The following is a 22905-nucleotide window of genomic DNA, read 5'->3' on the forward strand; positions in this document are numbered from 1 at the left end:
TTAATGTCCTACGGAGGTATCTTTTCTGTACCATTCACTGCAGTCTACTCTCACTTTGAATTTGGGGGGGTTGGATGGCTGAATGGTTAGCACGTGCGCGCTGTATCATGAAGTCTGTCATTGAGTCAACTGGCGTGGTTTCGAATCCCCGGTTGTACGTGGCAAGGAGTAGGGTCACCTACCCAACCTCGGGGGTTTTCTCCGGGTCCTCCCACTGCTAAAGACCCATACGCGCAAGCGAATTATTGAAATAAAATTGAACCATATGTTAGTCCCTAAATGACCTAGTTTGTGTCGAGTGGACTTTAAACCCCATTTCTCTCTCTTTTCTTTCTCACTTTGAATTTGAACTGTCAAGGTTTTTTATGTGGGGGGGTGGATGGCGAGTGGTTAGCACATACACGCTGACCACTGTATCATATGGCCCGTCATTGAGTCAACTGGTTGTACGTGACAAGGAGTAGGGTCGCCTGTCCAACCTAGTGGGTTTTCTCCATGTCCTCCGGTTTCCTCCCACTGCTAAAGACCCCTACGCCCAAGCGAATTATTGAAATAAAATTGAACCATGTGTTAGTCCCAAAATGACCTAGTTTGCGTCAAGTGGCCGTTAAACCCCATTGCTCTCTCTCTTTTTATATATGCATGCGGAAACTCAGTTTTTCATACCGTCCGAACCGACTAGGTGATTGTTCCTTACCAGGCCCTTCATTCTGCCACACTGGAAAATTTTCAAGGAATTTCCTGGTTAATGAACCAGTGGCTAACGTATTGAGCATGGGCACATTTTCTGTGGCAAACTCATTACCAATTGTTTCTAAATGTGTAAATATATAATGTGGTAAAGTTTCAATAGAAAGTTTTGACAATTTTTCATAAACATGCATTGTCATATAATTTTTTGGCAAATTGTTAGTTCAGTTTGCATGTAACATCAATGGCAGTTTTTATGCCCATTGTTGTTAGGAATGTTGGATCACCTGTCAAGATCATCATTCATAAGCTATGAATGCTCAGTATGTGAAGGTGTGGTATTATGTCTGTACTCTTTCTTTGAACCCCAATGCCTCGGCCCAACTATTATAATTTCAATTAGAATAAGTCTGCCTTTTCTGAGTCAGACATTGTAGGAGGAAGTGTGTATGAAAAGTGATTCAATATTGAGATGCATGTTAAATGTTAAAGACAAAATGTTAAATTTCATTTCTTACTTAGCAAACGGCAATCAAAATATGACTGTGTCATTGCCCAGTCTACAAGATGCGGATTTCATTTTATGTGATTAACCCCTTTAGGTTGTAACAGAACTCAATGTAAAAAATCATCACTTTCCTCTGGTTTTTTTAGTAAACAGAGTTGTAAATATTTACAAGTACCAGGTTCTAATGGGTTAACTAATTGAATAATCACAGAAATTATAATTACATTTGCACAATTATTATCATAGACTGTTACACTTCTCTTAGTAATTATAGCACGATGGTTTTATCAAGATTTTTAAATATATATTTTAATAAAAAAAATCTTTATTATTTAAATTTTTTTAATTAAAAAATTATCATTTATTTTTATATATCGTGTTACAAGTTATCAAATACAAAATATACAAATTCAATTTGTTGTAAATGTTTCACTAATTATTGGCTAAAAATCCTTGACAATAATAATTTCTTTAACAACAACAATCACAAGAATCAGTGCCATTAATCAGGAATTTTGTATAACAGAAAATAATTCCTGTTTTAATATCTACTGTAAAGTAAAGGATAAATTCATTCCAATTATCTTGATACTCTATTTTAATTTTTGTAATTAAAGTATAGAATTATAGTTTTCTTCTGTCAGTAAATCACGAAAGATCCACCATTTCCTTAATTATTTAGCTTACGGTACATACTTAAAGACTTAAACTTTAAATCTATTTTTAGCTTCTCTAAGTTTTCCCATCGTATCCACTTCATCCTTTCCTTCAACCTTTTTCTGTACACTAGCAACACTGTAATAAATGATACACATGTAAATGTTATATATTATCAGCCTATGGTTGAATATATTTGAGCCCCTAAGAATTTGCCGAGGTGACCCCACCCACAATACACCATCAGGTTTATCCATATAAATAAATCACTGTTATACAGTATTAAACTCCTCTGTATTATCATTGTTACAAATTCTGACAAAAGAATTTGACCGCTTAGCGTAGTCTGTGTTTGAATATGGCTGAATGGTCTAACACATGCACTTTAAAGCGAGAATTTCATATTTTCTAAGAAAGTCAAAACATAATTATTTCTATGTCTTTTGCTCAATAGGTTATCAACTCACTATTATACGACCATGGGCATTATTTCCCACCCTTAAAAATCATTGACACAGGAAATAATAACACAATTATCTCCCTTGTTTTCCTATTGTCTCCATGCATTAGCTACCTTCAAACGTTGGAATTTGAAGTTGAAAATGATATTTTTGCCGATGTCTCAGCTGGCAATAGTGAATTATAGGATTAATAGGATTATTCTTTAACAAGGTAGGACGGTTTATGGATACCATCTATTTTAAGGCTTTATTTTAATAAATTTTAAAAATATAACTTAAAAATATGAAATTGTAGCTTTAAATCCTAAGGTCTGTCACTGAGTCAAGTGGCATGGTTTTAATCCTACAACACTTGTATGAGACAAAGAGTAGAGTGGCCTGCCTTACATCTGGAATTTTCTCAGGGTCCTACGGTTTCCTCATGCTGCTGCTAAAGACCCCTAATTGCAATCTAATTATAGAACTAACTTCGTAGCATATGCTAGTCCCAAAATTACCCATTCTACATAAAGTCTTTTAATAGTCAGATGTGCTGAGTTAGTTAATAACAGATTTAACCTAAAACAGTGCATATTTTTGACTTTAGTTGACATTTATGTGAATGATCTGGCTTGTTGTACCCTTAATTAAAGACTATACCTGACTCTCATAAATGGATTAAAGGTTAGTTCCTCTTGTATTGTTGATGGTATTGTTACTTGTCTCTCTGATCTTTGTTTCTGAAAACAGTAAAACACAAAGACTAGGATATTACTCTTGCTAACTTATATTCTCGATCAATTTTAGTGTGTTTTGGTCATTAATAAGTTGGGCAGTCCACAGAGGTTTATTTGTTCATTTTGTGAATGTTATCTGATCGAGAGTTACATTTAAATGGAACAGGTAAATTTTATTGTACATCTTTGTTTTATCAATAAACTTATACAAATGGTTGAAGCAAAAATCTGAGATTTCTGGGATTGTTCAGCTAATCGTAAGTAGGAACCCCACCAATTTCATGTGCAGTTATTACTACTGTATCTGAAATTAAAATAAATAATCTAGATTATATTTACCTTGGACCAATCCAGTTTATTCTGTACATCCGGATTATCTGGTTCGATGTTGCTGGCAAATCGTAGATTACTGACTGTGTATTCATGACCACAATAAATTGTCTGGAAAATATAAAGGTACACCAATAAGAGAACAAAACAGAGTAATAGTTACTCCTCAACCAGTGAAAAATTACATGTCAGATATCCGAAATCCTCAACCAATCAAAATAAATGTCAAATATCTGTAATTCTCAACCAGTTAAAAAAAGGTAAGATATTTGTGATTCTAAATCAGTCGAAATACATGTCAAATATCTGTAATCTTCAACCAGTCAAAATACATGTTAAATATCTGAAATTCTCAACCAGTCAAAATACATGTCAAATATTTGTAATCCCCAACCAGTCAAAATACATGTGAGATATCTGTAATCTTCAACCAGTCAAAATACATGTCGAATATATGTAATCCTCAACCAGTCAAAATTCCAGTCAGATATCTATAAAAGTGCTTATAAATGAAAGTATGAATATTCAGTGGCTGATCAAGGTGGAGGCCCTAGATGCCTGACCCCCCACTAATAAACAGTAGAAAAATTCACTTATTATTCCTGGCAGGGGGGAAGTGTAGGTTCAATTTCATATAAACGCCACAAATCACCATTGACAGAACAATTAATATTTGGGTAATATCAACTCACAGTATTTGATGGTTATTTTAGAGTACATGTATTTTTAACTCTTTCATTGTTTTGTATTTGATGGTATTTTTGAATTACTTCAATTAATGGTAATAGAAACACACGATAATTGATGTTAACTATAATATACTGTATTGGGGTATTGAAAACTTACTGTATTTGATGGTAATTTAGCTAAAACTTCAATTAAAGCATGGTGCATCTGTTCTGGTGTTCCTTCAAAAAATTTCCCACATCCTGCCACAAACAACGTATCACCTGAAAATGCAATCAATCCATAAATTATATCCACTATTCCACCACAGTCAACTTGAGGCTGACAATTATAAGAGATTGTCTTCATTGGTCTAATATAAGTTGACTAATGAAAATAGTTGATACGTCCTCTTTCATTTATACTTTCATTAGCCATTAAGTAGTCAGAATAACATTTTTAAAATTAACTACATACAGTGATAAATGTGATCGATATAGGTTATTATGATCATTGCTCATGAACCTTGCTTCAGGATAATGACCCAAAGATCCCTTCACTGTCCTGAAATATCTTTTATTATATATTTAATCTCTACCTGTAAACACAGCTGGTTGTTGATTGGTGGAACTGGTTACAAAATAACAAATATGGCCACTTGTATGACATGGTGTCGATAAACACTTAATGTCTAATTCACCAATCTGTAGAAATGAGAAACATGAAACTTAGATGATATCTTTTCATAACAACTTTCAACATGTCTTTAAATTAAGTACCCAGAACTGTTAGGGTCTGGATATTTTGTAACCAGTCAAAAGCTTGACCCACCTTCATGCCCAAAGAGAACAACAGTCTCAATTTTTTGTGTAATTACTGTTACCTATTTACCACTGGGTACATTGGAATACAGAGATGAAGTATCTTATTTATGGACAGAAAAACTTGATTCACAAAGCAAATCTTCTCGAACAATAGGTCACAAATCCTACCCTCTAACTGTTGCATCAAATCTCTCTAATCCGCTGAATTCATTAGAAATACATAAACTATATAACGTAGCTTATAATTTCTAACATCAACTGACCTTAAAATTTTCTCCATGTTTAACTTTATGAGTTAAGGCTCCTATTCTGTCATCTCCACCATATACGTTTACTTTACCCATCAAATCTACTAACTGTTCATTTCCACCAGCATGATCCCTGAATACAAAAACTCATCATATTCCAATCTCACTAAAACACAGGTTCTATTTCGTTTCGTTTTTTATAGTTCAAAATTTCATTTTACTTGTCTTTACTACACTAGGATCTGGAAGAGTTGTTATATAACCAACGTTCTGGATGATGTGAGGGATTAGCCAATGAAACGGTCTGTTACGATGAGTTTTTGGCGTGAGTTACACAGAACTGTGGATAACCCACTAGAAACATTAACGCTGATTGGTTAATCAAATGTCTGACGTTATAGGGTCAAAAGCCGCTCATATGACCTCTGACACAACCTCCCACTACAACTGGTCAGATCTTCATGTAGTAGAGGACATCGAAAGTGTAAAAAAATTGAAACGAAATATAGATCTGTATTTTAATCAGATTGATCATATGTCATATAGTCTCAGGTGTTCTAGAAACAGTAAGCATACCTAGTCTTGTGTATGACAGTGGTAAGAAGTTTGTTATCTGGTAACTTAATCAACCTGTTAGTTGATCTAATTGATTACTTTTGATTGTTTTGGGGGGGGCGAGGGGGTGTTTGATGATACTGTCGACTCATTTAGTATCTAAAACATACTTTTATTTTACAGAATAGAAATGTCGGCTAAAATCCATTTGAAATGTCGACTTAAATCCATTTGAAATGTCGACTAAAATCCATTTGAAAAGCAGTAGGTCAAATTTAACTTATTAGTTACTTGCTGGCATTATTTTCTTGTTTTACAGTGCCATTACATTTACTAAGGTAACAACCAATTATAATCTTGGAGAGAGAGAGAGAGAGAGAGAGAGAGGTAACCTCAACTTGACACAAACTAGGTCATTTTGGGACTAACATATGACACATGGCTGGTCTTTAACAGGTTGGGCAGATGACCCTACTCCTTTTCACACATCAGCCAGTGATCAAACCCATACCACTTGACTCAATGATAAACTTTATGAACTAAAGTGCACACATCAGAACACTTGGCCACCCAACCCCTCTACAAGATCTAAGAAAGAAAGTCACATGATTTAAAACAGAAACGTAATGTTAAAGTTTTGTAATTATTCGGTAGAGAAAACAAATAATTTTAAAACCAACCAGTGATGATGTGTTGTAAGAACTGATGTTAATTTGACCTTTTCTTCTTGAACGGCTGCCTGAATCTGAAAACGTAAAATTTCATTATGAAAAATATAATCTGATGAGTTTATTAGGCTCAGGGTCCACAGTTCAACAAATCACTTGTTTATGAATTTCTTAGATATTAATTTTGTCCCTATAAATTCAAAATACCGACTAGAAAGCAACTTTAAGTTTGCATTTTTCGGACAATGAATAATTGTTCACGACTTACTTAACACTGTAATGTAAAGGAATGAGTGCAGTTCTGTTGTCGTATAATAGTAAAGAACCATGCCCTTTTTATTTATTTTTTGGCTCCTTTACCTTTTTTGGTTCTACTGGATCTATAGCTGCACATTGATTTGTCTTTTCATCTATTAATAGATACATGTAATTATCTTCTAGTGCTGGGATAATTCGAATCTTCATGTCTCTCTCTTTAATTACACTCTGACTGGAATGATATCTAAAACCAGACTGGTTCTTAGTAACAGAATGTTTAACTAAAATATAAAATACATATTGAATAAAATATGATCCTGGTACTAAATAAATTAATAAAACAATAACAGGGAGACATTCTAAAATTGATACACCTGCCCAATAGTACATTGTAAATTGAATTTTAAAAACTGTATATATCTCAGATTAGAACTGACTGATTTGTGACAAATCTTATTTGAAAAGTCTTACTGTCACTACTGTAGTGTCGTCAAATCAAGTTAAATATTTTTTGTTTTATTATCAAATGAAGATCACCAATGCGATAAATCCTCTTTGACTGATATTGCTGTTTTGGAAATCACTACTATAGCAATCCTTGGCATGGAATCTGTATATCATTTAATACTGATCTCCAGATGACGGTGCATCAGCTCCGTCCAACAGTGAAAAACTCATTTTCCTTGGAAATAAATAGATCTATACTCACGATTATTTCCACTGAATTTAATCAAAGCTAACAGACGAACAACTCGATGCATTAAGTTGAAATGGGTGGCTTCAGATTGCAAAATTTAATATACATGTACCACTACCTATTAAACAGAGTATGATTTTGTAGCAAGGATTAAAAATATGTGATCGTATTTGAGCCTATTGTTCTGTTCTGTCTGTCCTGTGCTGTCCTAAGTATAAAATGGCTAAATAGCTTTTATTTGTGATAAACATAAAATTGGATTTTATATGTTAATTTGTTTTATCGCATCTAACACTAGGCTATATGTCTTCCTTGAAAATTCTACGTCTATAAAGATATAACCAATATTGTGTTCCACTGTCAACACGGTTAAAATCAAAATTAGTGAACAACTTGCATTAGGCATAATGCTAGATCCGTATTTTGACTTTTACCTGATTGAAAGGTGTGTTAATAATAAAAAATGTTCTCACACCCGGGAGGAGACATTCACTGTCTCCTGGATCTGCTTATGCCCCAGTGCTTCAGATTCCTTAATTACCCATCCGACTATAGGCCTACTGTTTATTTAAAAAATGCCCTTGCTCCTTAACTACCCTCCGACTTTAGGCCTACTGTATATTTAAAAAATGCCCTACCTACATGAGTACATGTATATCCTGATTCTAATAGTTTTACTTTGAGCAAACAGGTTTAGCTCCTTTACTGTCTGCTAGTGTCACATCACAAATTGCTTATAATTAATGTACATAAGTCTTCAAACACAAATCATTTGTCAATTTAAATCAACATTGATGTTGTGATCATACTGGGAAAAGATGGGCTTCTGGTATCCAATATTTAATTGGTCAAAAAGCACATATTAGTGTAATATGAGTACATTCAAAGTGATTTATATTCAATTTTTAAAAAAAAATTGTAATTTCTAATCAATTATGTTCGGCAAAATACATGAACAGTCTAATCTGATTAAAACCCAGATCCTTATTTCCTTTCGTTTTTTTATTGTTCAAAATTTTGTTTTACTTGTCTTCACTACACCATGATCTGGAAGAGTTGTTATATTAGCGGCGTTTTGGTTGAAGTGAGGTATAAGCCAATGAAACAGTCTGTTACGGAACTGTGGGTACACCACATTAATCAATGTCTGACGTCATAGGGTCAAAAGCCACTCGTACGACTCCTGACCACTGATCTATATAATAACAGTGCCCCTGACACGACCTTATAGTACAACATGACAGATCTTCATGTAGTGTAGGCCATCAAAAGTATAAAAAAAAAAACGAAACGAAATATAGATCTGTATTTTAATCAGATTGATGAACAGTCCAAACTGAACGACAGTCGTTTACGCCAGCTTCATCCATTCTAAACGTTTTTTTTATTATTATTATTTTATCATTTGTGAATCAGCCATTACTATTTACTGTCACATTGTAATTTAGGATATGTTTTTCCTTCATTGATTTTGCGCCCAAAACGATATGGTAGGCTACACGACTCACATAGTAGGCCTACCATATAATGTGTCTTAAATATTGGATATTAGGATCCGACATTTTCACGGCAACATAACAACAGCAATATGGATTGAAACGGACCAATATTGAATTCTAATTTGTGTTTTTAATTTCGAATGTTATGGAAAATATTGAGTTAGAGAAAGCTCCTTTAAGACAAAATAAACAGTTTATCATTGGTACACGAATCGTATACCAGAATGCGTTTCAGCGCCATTTTAATAAGAGGCTAGACATATTCCACAAGTCATGTCAAACGGTGACGCCATATTCTTATCTGGCGAGCATGCACAATATATACTACCGGTGTAGACTAGAATAACTAAGCGCTAGAGATTTCCGATTTCCATTTGATTGAGACTTCTCAAATATTTCACCGAACATAATTGATATGAAATTAGAGTAAAAACGAAAACGATTGAATTGAATGTAAATCAGTTGCGACCCATTGCCATTAGCCTACTTCTACTGTTAAAGGTCCCAAATAACGGCAATACTATATACCAGAAAACACCGGAAAACAACCGGAAAACTACCGGAAAACATCATGTTGTACTGAATACCGGAAAACTCTGGAAAAACACTAAATACCGGAAAACACACTAAATACCGGAATACCCTAAATAGGTAACCCAGAGCCTGGTCCTCTGTTTGCGCGGAGTTAGGGTTAGGGTTTTCCGGGGTTTTCCAGAGGACCAGCGGTGGGTTATGTTTAAGAATTTGGGGGAGAGGTTAAGCACTGACCTAGGATGATGAAAAGTTAGTTTGTGATATTTAGTGTGTTTTCCGGTATTTAGTGTTTTTCCGGTGTTTTCCGGTGTTTTCCGGTATTCAGTATAACATGGTGTTTTCCGGTAGTTTTTCCGGTTGTTTTCCGGTGTTTTTTGGTGTTCTTTTGGTTACTGCCCCCAATTATTAGCAAAATCGAATAAAAAAAACCGACTGTTTATAATTTTGACTTTTCCGTACAGTTAATTGAAGTTCGGTCTCTTAGAGAATAATTCCAATATCAAATGACACTATCTAATGAGGATAAAATATAAAATACCTTTGGATCTACGGTATGAAGCTTGTTTATTATGGTCTTTCCAAACGGATGCTTTGATAAGGGAGGTAAGTCCAATCTCTTGTGGGCTTTCTTTTTTTTTTCTTTTTTTTTTTTGCGTGTGTAAAACAGAGTTGTTTCCCATTGACCATTAGGGACAAAGAGAATCGAAAGAAGCTGACAATTTAATTTTGGCTGAAAATGAGAGGTAATGCATTTTTTGTTGTATCAAACAAATGACTGAGTTATTACTTAAAGTAATTAGGTAACATTTAGTTACAGGGTATTACAGAGAATAGGCTTAATGGCAAACAGGAGTATGTCAAAACCAAGAAAAACAGAAATATCCAAATAATAATGAGGGCAAGGCCAGAATAAATTTATAATGGCAACGGTGTATTACGGTACCCTCACTCTCAGGAATCTCTGGCACCATCTTGGCCCCTATTGTATCAGATTGAAAGATTGTCTATGGGTTTTATACTTTCTCTGTCTTGAAATTCACAATTCTTAAGTCTCAGCCTACTTTGAAAAAGTCAAAACAATTGAATTAGTTTATATCTTTTGCAAAGCCAGTACATTTAGATTGAATAACATCAGTCAGGGATGAGAGTTCTACTGCACATATTAGTGTATGTGTCATATTTCCCACAAATGCAAGTTTACCAAAAATGCAATAACCTTCACAGACTGTTTTAATGACTGATGTGATGTTTCCTGGCAAAGTAGCTTGGGTCCTGTTATAGACTGGCTCGACCTCCGGTACCTGTAACTATGAATCTCATTGAATATCATTTTATCACTTTAATTGTATTTTGTAATGTCTTGACAGGATGATGGTTACCATTAGTAATGGCTGGCAGTGGAATGCATGTACCGATACCAGTACCATCTGAACCACCATATATAAATTTCATGATGGTGAGTATTCATTCAGGGTCATTCCATGTCAAGTGGGTCAGGAGTATGGGAATCGACCCCCTCAAAAAAATCTAGAAAAAATATTATTGTACATGTAAAAACTAGAAACTGTGCACAATTTGTGAAAAATTGACTGAGATACAGGCTTTTGAGTTTCATGAGTTACCGATAAGTTTTCGAAACAAAATATGTATCAATAATTTACTCGAGTTTCAGATATCTTATTTTTACCTTTCTACTAGAATTTCTAGTGAAGATATACAACTCAAATTTGGTAGTCTTAAAGAACTGATTGTGTAGTTTATGAATCTGCAATCAGATTGTATATTTTCTGGATTTTGTACTGCTCCAGGAGCTACAAAGTAATAGATATAGACCCAATTTTTGGCCTATCCAGTGATTGCCGGTAGTACTACATAACAAACATATGAAAACGCACCAGTCTTCACTAGATTCCCCGAAAATTGGCCTCGAATATGGTTTCAGACACAAATTTTCGAAAATTGCCTTGTGTATTTGAGCCGATAGAACCTGCGTAGATCAGCACCTAAATATCTGAAACTTGGTGTAATTTTAATTTGTACTAATGTCACCAACATATGTTAAAGCCATTCATGTCCCATGCCTTCTTGATATTTTTTCACAATCTGTGTTTTGGGTCAGTCAATGTCAATTATCGTATTTCGAGCCGACTGAACCCAGTAGATGAACACCTAAAAACCCGAAACTTGGTGAAATTTTAGTTTGTACTGATGTCTCTAATATATGTTAAAACCATTATTATCCCATGCCATCTCAATATTTTTTCGATTTTTATCACCCAATGAGTTAAACCGTACCCCCTTCGTTTTATTGAAATTTGTTTTATATGTTTATTAGGGCTGAAAAACCTTCATCTGACTAACAGTTCCTGAGATATGGTCTACCCAATTTTGGGGATTTCATCTAAATGGGTGTGGCCGACATTATTCAAATGATCATAACCCAGTATAAGATAGGTCAACATTGCTGGAATAAGTATTTCTGGAATAGGAATTCTACAAGGATTCTAAATCTACACTTATTTTTGACATCCAGGTGCGTTTTAAAGAGTGAAGACCTTTTGACTTTGAATTTGACCTTCCTTGTAGACCATACAGTGTGACTTTGAGATGAACTTTCATGAAAAGTTTAGCTCAACATGTTTTCTACACAATGTCAAACAATTGGAGTTATAATATAAATTCTTTTATAACCATGTAAAATCAAGTAAAATATTCACACTTAAGGCAGAAAATCAGTTTCTTTGCAGGGTTTTGTTCATGGATAAACTCTGAGGATACATACAGTACCCTGCTGCAGACTTTCCTATATGATTCAAACAGCAAGTCATCCTCTTTCCATAAATTATACTTATTCCAGCAATTTTAACCTATTGGTTACTAGGTTATGGTCATTTGAATAATGGCGCCCACGCCCACGCCCATTTTGGATGAAATCCCCAAAATTGGGTGGACTGTATCTCGGGAGCCGTTAGTCGGATCAAGCTAAAAATTGGGATATCAGCCTTTTCAGCCCTAATATAAACAAAATTTCAGCAAAATTAAAGGGGGTATGGTTTAATTCATTGGGTGATAATTGACATGGAAACACAGATGGCATGGGACAAGAATGGCTTTAACATATGTTTGAGACATTACTACTACATGTAACTATAATTACACTAAGTTTCAGATTTTTAAGTGCTCATCTACCAGGTTCTTTCGGCTCGAAAATATGAGGCAATTTTTGAAAATTTGTGTCTGAAAACCATATTCGAGGCCAATTTTCTGGGAATCTAGTGAAGACTGGTGCGTTTTCATATGTTTCTTATGTAGTACTACTGGTAATCTCTGGATAGGCCAAAATTTGGGTCTATATCTATTACTTTGTGGCTCCGGGAGCACTACAAAATCCAGAAAAAATACACTTACAACAATGTTTTGGGGATTTCATAATTTCATGGCCAAGTAGCATGCGAACCCTACCACTCACCTGTAATTTGATTGCAGATTCGTATTCTACACAAAAAGTTCTTTAAGACTACCAAATTTGCTTTGTATATCTTCACTAGAAAGGTAAAAATAAGATATCTGAAACTCAAGTAAATTATTGGTACATATTTCGTTATGAAAACTTATTGGTAACTCATGAAACTCAAATGCCATATCTCACTCAGTCAATTTTCAAGCTACGGGCCACCTATTTTGGACAGTTTCTAGTTTTTTCACGTACAATAACATATTTTTTTCAAATATTTTTGAGGGGGTTTTCCCAAATTTCTGAATATTGACCCACTTGACATGGAATAACCCTTCAGCATTTGACCTTCTTCACCCAAATCTACCCAAATCCACCGTTATTTCAACTTAAACAATAATAATTTATATCAATATTTGATAATATACCGTTCTTTTACTAAATTGTCATTATATATTATTAACAATTGTAGCGTTTTTGTGTCAATAATGGTCCTTAAAATGCGATTTCAAAACAAGTTTGGAAGGTGTAACCAAGGGACATAACTCGTGTATTGCACAAATTCCCTTGCTTGGAAATTGCATTTTGAGGGACATTTTTGAAGCAAAAACATTGCACTTTTAACTATAAATGCCAATTTGGCATAAAGAACACTATGGTATGTACGGTATACAAAATTGGTGAAAACATTTGGACATTGCTCCATTCATTAACCAAAATGAACAATCCCTATTAATTTGAAAACAATCAGACAAGAACTGTATAGTATTTAAAAAGTTTTGTGTTCACAAGAAAAGTCTGATGGACAACAGAGACATACTTAAACATAATTTTTAAATGTAAGCATATATAAATAGTCATTTGGAATTTTTATTGGTTTATCATAAAACTTTCCATTCTTCAACCAGCCGAATGGTTAGCATGTGCACGCTGTATCATAAGACCTGTCATTGAGTCAACTGGCGTGGTTTCGAATCCCCTGTTGTATGTGACAAGGAGTAGGGTTGTCTGTCCAACCTCGTGGGTTTTCTCCTGGTCCTCCGGTTTCCTCCAACTGCTAAAGAACCTACGCGCAAGCAAATTATTGAAATAAAATTAAACCATATGTTAGTCCCAAAATGACCTAGTTTATGTCGAGTGGACGTTAAACCCCATTTCTCTTTCTTTCCCATTCTTCAACCAGGTTGTAGAGTTACTGATCGATTTTGAAGTAATTCTCAACATCCAGGATTTAAACACAAGCCTATAGAATATTGAGAATAATGTAGTATAATAAATGCACTGATCTGTACATTTAACACATTGTTCTATATTTACAATCAGCTATCATGAAAATATGAATATATTATATTATGCTGTGCAGTCATTTTGCATAAATTATACATAGATAAATATCATAGTTTCTTTTAGATACAGTCCTGATAAGATTACTGTGGGCTACTGTGTAAATAAAATATAATATTTATTTTAAAAGTCTTACTTGTTTTAAAAGTCAATATTGATATTTGGAATTATTATTCGGTAGCCTTTGAAAATGTTTTTTAATTAAAGACTTTAAAAGTGACTTTCTTTCATTATCATTTTACAGTAATATATTCTGTCATACAATTAGACAGATGGTTCACATGTATTTAAAAAGTCTAAAATATGCACAATTTTAACATACAGACAGTTGTTATTTAATCTGGTCATATGTTTGTTGAATGAAGACTATTGATAGTATGATAAAAAAATAATCTGGTCATATCTTTGTAGAATGAAGACTATTGATAGTATGATAAAAAAAAATCAAATGAAATTTAGAAATCAAATGAAATGAAATGGGGTTTAACGTCCTACTGTTCTGCTCCGACTGGCTAATGAAGATGGGCATACGCCATACAGTGTGCTATGAGGGTAAAACCAACTGCCAAGGGATCCTTTACGTGCACGCCAATATATAAATAGGACCTTGGTTTTTCATCACATCCGAATGACTGGACAGATGTCCCGGTCAGGTCATCTGTCCTGCACTATTGACAAGGGCAAACCATGTCAGAAAATTCTGATGAACTTTCTTGGCCAATGCAGGGATCGAACACGCGACGTGTAGGCTAGCAAGCCAGCGTCTTACCCACTGGCACTTAGCCACTGTGGCTCAATCAAATGAAATTTAGATTAGAATTGATTTTGTTATTCAGTTAAACACATACAAGCATAATACAAACTTTATGAAGAATGTACTGGCTTGTAGAATAGTAGAATTATTATTATAATTCATTCCTTGATCAATAAGTACATACCGGTGTAACAGTTTGAATTGACTCCCTGTGTGTGTTTGCTCCTGGGCACTTGCGCATGTCTGAAACTATTGTTATAGCGTTAACAACCAAACTATATCTACTTCCGGTGTGAGATGGTTCCTGATCAGTTCAGGAAAAAGAATTACGTATTTGATTAAAGTTTTGTCATTAATAAATATACTTGTTATCGTGATTAGCTGTTGTTTTAGTGATCAGTAGCTACACGAAATTGATATCGTCTGGTTTTTTTTTTTTTAGTGATTAGTAGTTACACTTTTTGATGTTTTAATATTTAACTAGTTTGTACGTTGAATATTGGCCTTTATATGATTGGGATTTGTCTGTATCATTGTTATTTTAATTTGTACTTCTTATTAAAATTTTTACAACTTCACAATATAGCCTATCTGTTTTATTACTCATATTAGGGATTTCAGGTCACGTGACTTTAGTGTGAAATCTGACAGCCGGCGGCTGAAATATAGCCCCCTTCAGTCTACGATTCTGAATTACTATTTTATTTAAATGTATTACTAGCATATGTGTTGTAATAGTTTAATATCAATCTCAATATCTGCAAAGATTCAGACTCAAAAATTATCGAAATGTAAGCAAATTTACCGTTTATATACGGGAAACGTACGCTCCTGGCAAAATACCACTCTGACGTCACACTACCAGAGATTTTCCATCAACATGAATTGCTACGGCTCATATTATTGGTGAATCCGCAACTTAATAGTCAATTTGTATTTCTACTTTTTTATCGAAATAAACAAACTATAGAAACTCAACACCCTCTACTGATATAGTAATACTATAAAATTTGATATTGGTAGGTTATAGTGTAGAAACCTATTTGACCGTAAGAAAATCTTAGGAGAAATCCTATCACATGGAGTTAATGCACACCGTGTCGATAACGGTGTGAGCTGACTCATATAACTGCGCGTGCACTAAACGGTAATCACACACCAGGAACCATCACACGCTGTGACGCTGGTACCGGTGGTGACTTTTAAATGCCCCATTTACCCACAAGACAATGAATATTCTGTGAACATATATTTCATTGCCTCACAGCCTATCTTTATCATTTAAAGTCAATGATAAAAATGTTTCTGTTAGACTATTAATTATGATGTTGCTTTAAAATTTTTAGGATATAATTTTAAAGTTCAACCATTGAAAATTAATATTTTTTAGGATAGAATTTTCAAGTTTGACCATTAATTTAAAAAAAGATAATGTAAAAAAAAATTATAAGAAAGATGGAATAGATCAGAAAGGCATATGGGTGTGATGATGTACGTAGGTAGAAGTACTGACTGTGATATATCTACCTCCACTGTACTGTAATATGATACATCCAGACGTGTGACTTCATAACATTACACCCCTAGTCCTAATTCTACCAGGTTAAATATTTGTTTCACTTGAAATTTAATTCCCGGCTTATCTCTATACATGCATTAAAGTTAACTCAGCCTATTTTAACACATATACACTTATATCAATATATGAGGTTAATTTAGGAGTAATCCTTAACTCAACATTCACATTTTAAATGGAATTTTATGAAATCCAGCAGCCGTACTTGATGGTATGTAAACTGCCTTTAATACATTTTTATTTTTAGCCTGTGTTTTTACTGAGCAACTTTATCGCAGAACACTGTATAGTTTATTAGAGCATGTTGCTACATGTATCCATATAGGGATGGAGAGGGGGCGTAGGTCTTACTGATCCTCTTCCCAAATAATTAAAGAACCTTCATCGTGATGTTGAAATTATTTATTCATAAATGTCTCATCTTCTAACAGAAGAAAAGTAAAATAACAAATCTATATTGATAAAATAAACAAGTTGGTATTGTTATCTAATATGCATACTGTCACACCCAGACAAAAATTTGAAGTATTTTAACATGTTACAGTTAACCCCATTAAATTTACATGTTTTAATAAAGCACCTGATTTAACAATGAACATTGGTCTTGTCTAGATATGGTACATTTTCATCAAATTCTTAATTTATTCAAGATTCACCTGCATGGATTTCATTCATAAAATACAACAAGGTGTTATGTTCAGTAGTAAAATCAAGTATATTATTTTACTGGTATACATATAGATAGGAGGAGGGCTAAATCTACAATAGAATATATAAGCCCGTTCAGACACTTATTAAGTTAAACTGGTTTAAAAACCCCGGGGATCGTTCAACCAGTTTAACTTAAGCATCTGAACGCAAATGTGGGGCAAATAAACCAGTTTAAAAAACCCAGCCCGATACCTGTCTTCGAGAAGGCTTTTTATTTTAAAATGGTTCATCTTGGCCGTCTGAACGAGTTGGCTTAAAAACCCCGGCTCCAGCTTGCTATGAGCAAGTGCAGTACGCAGTAAGTTGTATTCAAGTGAAAATATCGGGGTCAGGCAGTGCCAATGTTATCGAAGGCGTGCGAGAACCGAATAAAGAATATAAAGCTACCCATGCATAGTTAACTCCCTCCTATCCAAAGAGGTCAGAATAGTTAAACTGTTTTGGCTTATATAGTACATGTGAACGCAACACAATGCTGTCTTAAAAGCCCCAGCGATTATGAACTGGTTTGAAAATAAGCATCTGAACAGGTTATGTTTAATTTCATAATATTGTTTCCTCTTCGATCAAATTTACATTAATTACACTATACTAATATCCCAATAAATTTATTATTTAGTGGAGATAACATGCAGAGACATAAACTGAAAAATATTTAACTGTGGCACTATACTAGTCATTATATAAAGAGTAGTTATAGCAAACTAGTACACAGCAGATAATAACTAACACCTAGTAGTTAATTATGGTAGATAATAAGTAGTGCACACTATGTAGTACAGAATAAAATCAGATGATAACTAGCACATAATAGTTCATTATCGCATGTACACTCTGGTAAGATAAAAAAAAAAAGAAAGTAGGTGCACCTGCTAGTAATTAGTAAGCTACAGATAATGAATGAATAGCTTTAAGTATTGAAGTTTCCGGTTTGGTTTCCCCTTGTCAGTGGTGCAGGACTGAGGGACTGACAAGAACAGCTGCGTGTACACATTGACATGCACGTAAAAGATCCCTTGGTATTTGGAATTCGATGTGTAGGCAAAATTTCCCTTATAGCACACTATATGGCATATGCTTGTCTTCATTAGCCCAGTCAGAGCAGAACAGTATTAAGTATTGAAGGGTGCCAAACAAGAGGCAGAATGTGTTTACACACACTTACAATTAGGAGTTCATTCAATCACAATTGCTAGTAATAGATCATGCAGTTTAAGATATAAAGATAATGAACATATTCAAGTCACATAGATTTATATTTTTTTTTTTTTTTTTTTAATCTTTCGATGGCTTCCACTACATGAAGATCATGTATTTGGAGGTTATGTCAGGGGTCATATGAGGCTCTCGACCATATGACGTCAATCATTTCATTAAAGCATTGACATCTGTTTTCTATCGCTGCGAATGTCTACCCACACACTAAGTAATCAGCCTAAAATATCATTTGATTGGCTAATCCCTCAAATCAACCAGAACGTACGTTACTTAACAACTCTTCCATATCCATGTATGCGATTTCACCAGTGGATTTTTTGTATTTCTATGTGTACAGAAAAATTGCTGAAAAGTTTGAGAACCCCATGTAAATGATGTCATACTCATATGTGAGGGTTTCTCTATACAGCATGGAGCCCTTTTATAATAACACCATGTCCAAAAATTCAGCCATTTGTAAGTTGAATCTGCAGCAACAAGGTTGATTGACTTAGTGGAAGAGAACCAGTGTTTATGCGCCAGAATGTAAACATCTGGTCGAGTACGCACATGCACATTTTATGCAAGAAAAATGCTGCTGAAAAGTAGCTCATTGAGTAACTTTTTTTTTCTGCGCACGTTTTCTCGAGTCCGGAACCACTTTCTTGGAAACCGTCCCATTACATTTGCATTCGACCAACGTTCTCATCATCGTGAATGCATACATCATACATAGAAAGTGACCCTTAAAGATACATTAGTTAAACATACATTATGCAAGAGCTAAATCTGCCTATTGTAGGTCTTTCTTTAGGCATGAAATGTTATATAAACTATTAATTAGACATTAATTAACGTATCCAGACCATAATCAACTCTCGATGTCAATGCTAGCCTGCGATAATTGTTGGATTATGATCTGATTTGCTGCCTAACTTTCCTTCTCGATTTAACGATTAAATGGATATTCGAGACTATGATTTTTGTCGTACCGACTTTAGTAATGATGACCGAGGCCAAGAGGAACTTTCGATCGCTTATTTCTCGGTTCGTAGTGGATCAATTTGACTGAAATTTTCAGCAAATTGCCTTTACATTATCTAGTTTTTAACTATTATAGTGAGAACTGCCAATTCGTTATCGAATGTCCCATAATGTATCTTTAAGAGTTTAATAAAATGTTGGCCATTCTTGCTATTATAATTTTAAAAAAAAATGATAAAAAAAGAAAATATTGAAAATTTCAGTCAAATGACTTTATTCTGAACGAAGTTGTCACTGTTGGAAGTTTGCATTGGCGTCACACATGGGGGGGGGGCGTTCGGGGGGTCCGACTTCCCCAATTGTTATTCGGGGGGGGGGGGGGGTCTGAATATACTTGGACCCCCCCAAAAAAATTTACATAGTAAACCCTAACTCCTATTTATTTACAACAATCATTAGGATTAGTTAAGATTCTATCTGTATAAAACCTGTACATATCCCAATATGGTTTACATTGCTAAAATAAAACACAGAGAGAATCATCCTTGAAACATGAAAAGTAACTGTGTTCCATAAAATTGTGTCTAGTTCATTTTTTTCTGTCACTTATCAGAGTGAATCGCATGTAGGTACCCAAAAACATTATCACCTAAACCAAATATTTATCGCCCGCTCAGCGAGCCACGTAACCATAATACTTTGCACGCGGTGTCTTGGTAGACAGCAAACGAGTTGTGTAGACAGCATGGCCACATGGTGTTTGTTTATATTTTTTAGGGGTTTTAAAATAGGGTTAGGGGTTAGAGTTGCGGACCCCCCCCCCCCCCAATATATATTTCACGGCTACGCCTCTGGAAGTTTGGACTATAAATAGGCATCAACTGTCTCTGCACTGTCTCCGAGAATTGCCGATCGATACCCTCGACTGACAGGCCTTTTATCACAATATCCGATAGTGACGTCTGGTAATGTCCGATAAACTTCAGCTTGGTCAGCCATTTATTGATTTAATTATTAAATGAACGACTGTTTAAATCCAAGCTGTGTCCAAGCCATCCGACGGTCTACAGAGTTGATTTTGAGCTTATCGTGTAACTAAAGGTCTTATTAATAATTTCTATAACATCTGAAGTCTCAAAGACTTGCAAAAGGCAGATTTCGGTCTTAACTAATGTATCTATAAGGGCTGAAGTTATTGAAAAACTGTTTATATTGTTTATATAGTGAGATGAAAAGGGTCATTGGATTTAACTGATTTCTGCTAATTATGCTCCCTAATACCACACTGTTAGCCACGACAGAGGCTACATTTATTATTGGACCTATTTAAATTTATATTGATTGGTATGGCATGACATGATTAACTGATTTCCAATAATTTCTTCCCAGAGTTAAATGGCCGTCTAGCATTTTAGCATCTCGGAAGTGCTGAAACCACCATACAGTCTGATCTTTTTAGTTATAGCATCTAAACAGCATTATTTTAGTTTCAGTAATTAATTTTGTTACAGGGTGTGTCTGGCTAACAAAAGAACATTTTCTGTTTGAGTTACACATCAAATAAATTTTACTGGTAATTGTAGACTAAGAGTAAAATTTATTAAATTTGAGAATGGTCCATTTTGATTGATGCAAATAAATTCACTTAACTGCAGTAGGAATTGGAACAAAATAAAAGTATACAAATGATTTTATCTTGATACCTAAGGACTCTGTACAGTCTAAAACTGGATATGGATCATAGCAGAAAGTAATACCATAAAATGGTTCATGTTCATTATACTAAGACAACCTGCTAGTACTATCTTGCTATGGATGGTACCAATACAGTTTATTTTTAAAGACTTCTGGTAGTTCTGATTATTTTTACAGATATCCTACCTAAATCAGGGGTCACGACCTCTGACTGCCATACCACTAGTTGGCACCAACCATAGTGTTATAAATAAAACCGCATAATGAAAAATAGTCCAAACTGGGAAACAAGAAGAAAATCCAATGGAAGAATTATGCAAAATTGTGGCATAGCAATTGAACTGTCTATATATTTTTCATAATTTGATAGTGGCCCAGGGGCAAAAATGTTTAGCCTGCATGACGCACCACACCCAATTATAATGCATACATACATTCATATTGTGTAAGTAAAATCTATTTATGAAAGTTCTAAAATGTGCATTAGATATTCAAACTTGTAGACATTACTTGCTTAATAAATGTAATCTAACATATCCTCAGGCAATAGTGCTGAACAAGTATTGTCAGTTTTACTGCGATGTTATTACCATATGTACGGTCTCATGATGTTATTACAAGACAAGAAGAGTGAAAGTTGTAAAGATTCTCCCTGACTTCTGTCTTTACCTATTTCTATATATATGTATATAATATAGATATACCCCTGACATATATATTTACTTATATCTTCCCTAACTTTCATTCCTATTAAACCATCATATAGGCGGCATTTTTCTTGTGATTCTGGTGGATATTACCTGGTGAATTTCGCAATCTGTAATATGTGGATACCCTGATTTACATATTTTTGGAATTATTTGTGTTAGATCTAGCAGGGGGATAAAATGTACGAATGCTATGTTCAGGTACGTTTATTGATGTCTTTATTCTTTCTATAATGTTTCTTGGGTGTGGTAGGTAAGGGAGCCATGTTGAATACTACCTATAAGTTTAGTTTATTTTGATATTTTCATTATTGATAGAATTCTTTGTTTCAAAGTTTTCTTACTTCAGATATTATTTGACTGTCTCATATTCAGAAGTATAAATCTTCCACAATGAATTTATATTATGACATCCTCAATATTTATGCAAGATATATAATACCTAGCTGGAAACTATATTTTTGTATTCTGTTAACTTTATATATTTTATCAGTATGTATTTTTTATTGAATTAATGATTTCTTCTGTTCTGGTTTAGCCATGTTACATATATTTATTTTTGCTTTTTATTATAATTTTATTGTAATCATCAGTCATCACAGACTATGAAACATGGTAAACTAAAGATTTACAATAAAATGTATTCCCAATATTGGCATATTTTGGTGGTAACTTGTTCACCATGGTAATGCAATTAAATTGTTTTTCTAACGTTTCTGTTGTGGTATACGTGACAGATATATTTATTATTTTCCATATCGATCACCATTATCTGTAATCACATGTAGAACCATGTAATCTCTCCTGCAACAAATGTTATTTTTTGATCTGCTTGATATTTGTATACATTGTTATATGAATGTCGGTAATTACTTCTAGTGTTATCACCCTTGCTCACTTGGTAAACACTTTCTGGACAAATTTATGTGGTTTGTTCAGATTATTGATTCCATGAAGTCTCTTAATTAATGTTCTTAGCAAATGTCATATGCCCTACTTGAAAGTTTTATACCTTGTGTGGGGGTGGATGGTTGAATGTTTAGCAATTGCATGCTGTATTTTAAGGTCTGTCATTGAGTTAACTAACTGGTGTGGTTTCGATTCCCTGGTTGTATGTGAGGAGTAGGGTCGCCTGTCCAACCTCATGGGTTTTCTCTGGGTCCTCCGGTTTC

At 34.2% G+C, this 22905-nt stretch overlaps 2 protein-coding genes across 10 annotated transcripts in view; one reads left to right on the forward strand and one right to left on the reverse strand.

The window, feature by feature from the left end:
- Positions 1-1311: 1311 nt before the first annotated feature.
- LOC126807711 (hydroxyacylglutathione hydrolase, mitochondrial) lies at positions 1312-9958 on the reverse strand. 2 transcript variants are annotated; one of them, XM_050532478.1, is made up of 10 exons: positions 9850-9958; positions 7291-7396; positions 6684-6862; positions 6336-6400; positions 5116-5233; positions 4627-4732; positions 4209-4312; positions 3372-3473; positions 2956-3035; positions 1312-1993 (listed from the first exon to the last, which is right to left on the reverse strand). In XM_050532478.1, the coding sequence occupies exons 2-10, from the start codon at positions 7340-7342 to the stop codon at positions 1903-1905; spliced, it is 897 nt and encodes a 298-aa protein (XP_050388435.1). In that variant the 5' UTR covers positions 7343-7396; positions 9850-9958; the 3' UTR covers positions 1312-1902. The 2 variants fall into 2 exon arrangements, with proteins under 2 accessions (XP_050388435.1, XP_050388434.1); XM_050532477.2 differs by lacking the exon at positions 7291-7396 and having other exon boundaries at positions 9850-9944.
- A 43-nt stretch (positions 9959-10001) lies between these two features.
- LOC126807710 (RNA-binding motif, single-stranded-interacting protein 3) overlaps positions 10002-22905 on the forward strand; it is a 153600-nt gene continuing 140696 nt past the window's right edge. For 5 of the 8 annotated variants that reach the window (XM_050532465.2, XM_050532462.2, XM_050532461.2 and 2 more), the window contains exons 1-2: positions 10002-10054; positions 10679-10767. In XM_050532465.2, the coding sequence (XP_050388422.1) occupies positions 10699-10767 (69 nt within the window). In that variant the 5' untranslated portion in view covers positions 10002-10054; positions 10679-10698. Of the gene's footprint in view, positions 10055-10678; positions 10768-16599; positions 16651-21718; positions 21935-22905 lie in introns of those variants that run through there. The other 3 variants (XM_050532464.2, XM_050532467.2, XM_050532468.2) reach the window with 3 other exon arrangements.

The sequence above is a fragment of the Patella vulgata genome, chromosome 9 (assembly GCF_932274485.2).
Source record: "Patella vulgata chromosome 9, xgPatVulg1.2, whole genome shotgun sequence".
In the NCBI taxonomy this organism is placed as follows: Eukaryota; Metazoa; Mollusca; class Gastropoda; family Patellidae; genus Patella; species Patella vulgata.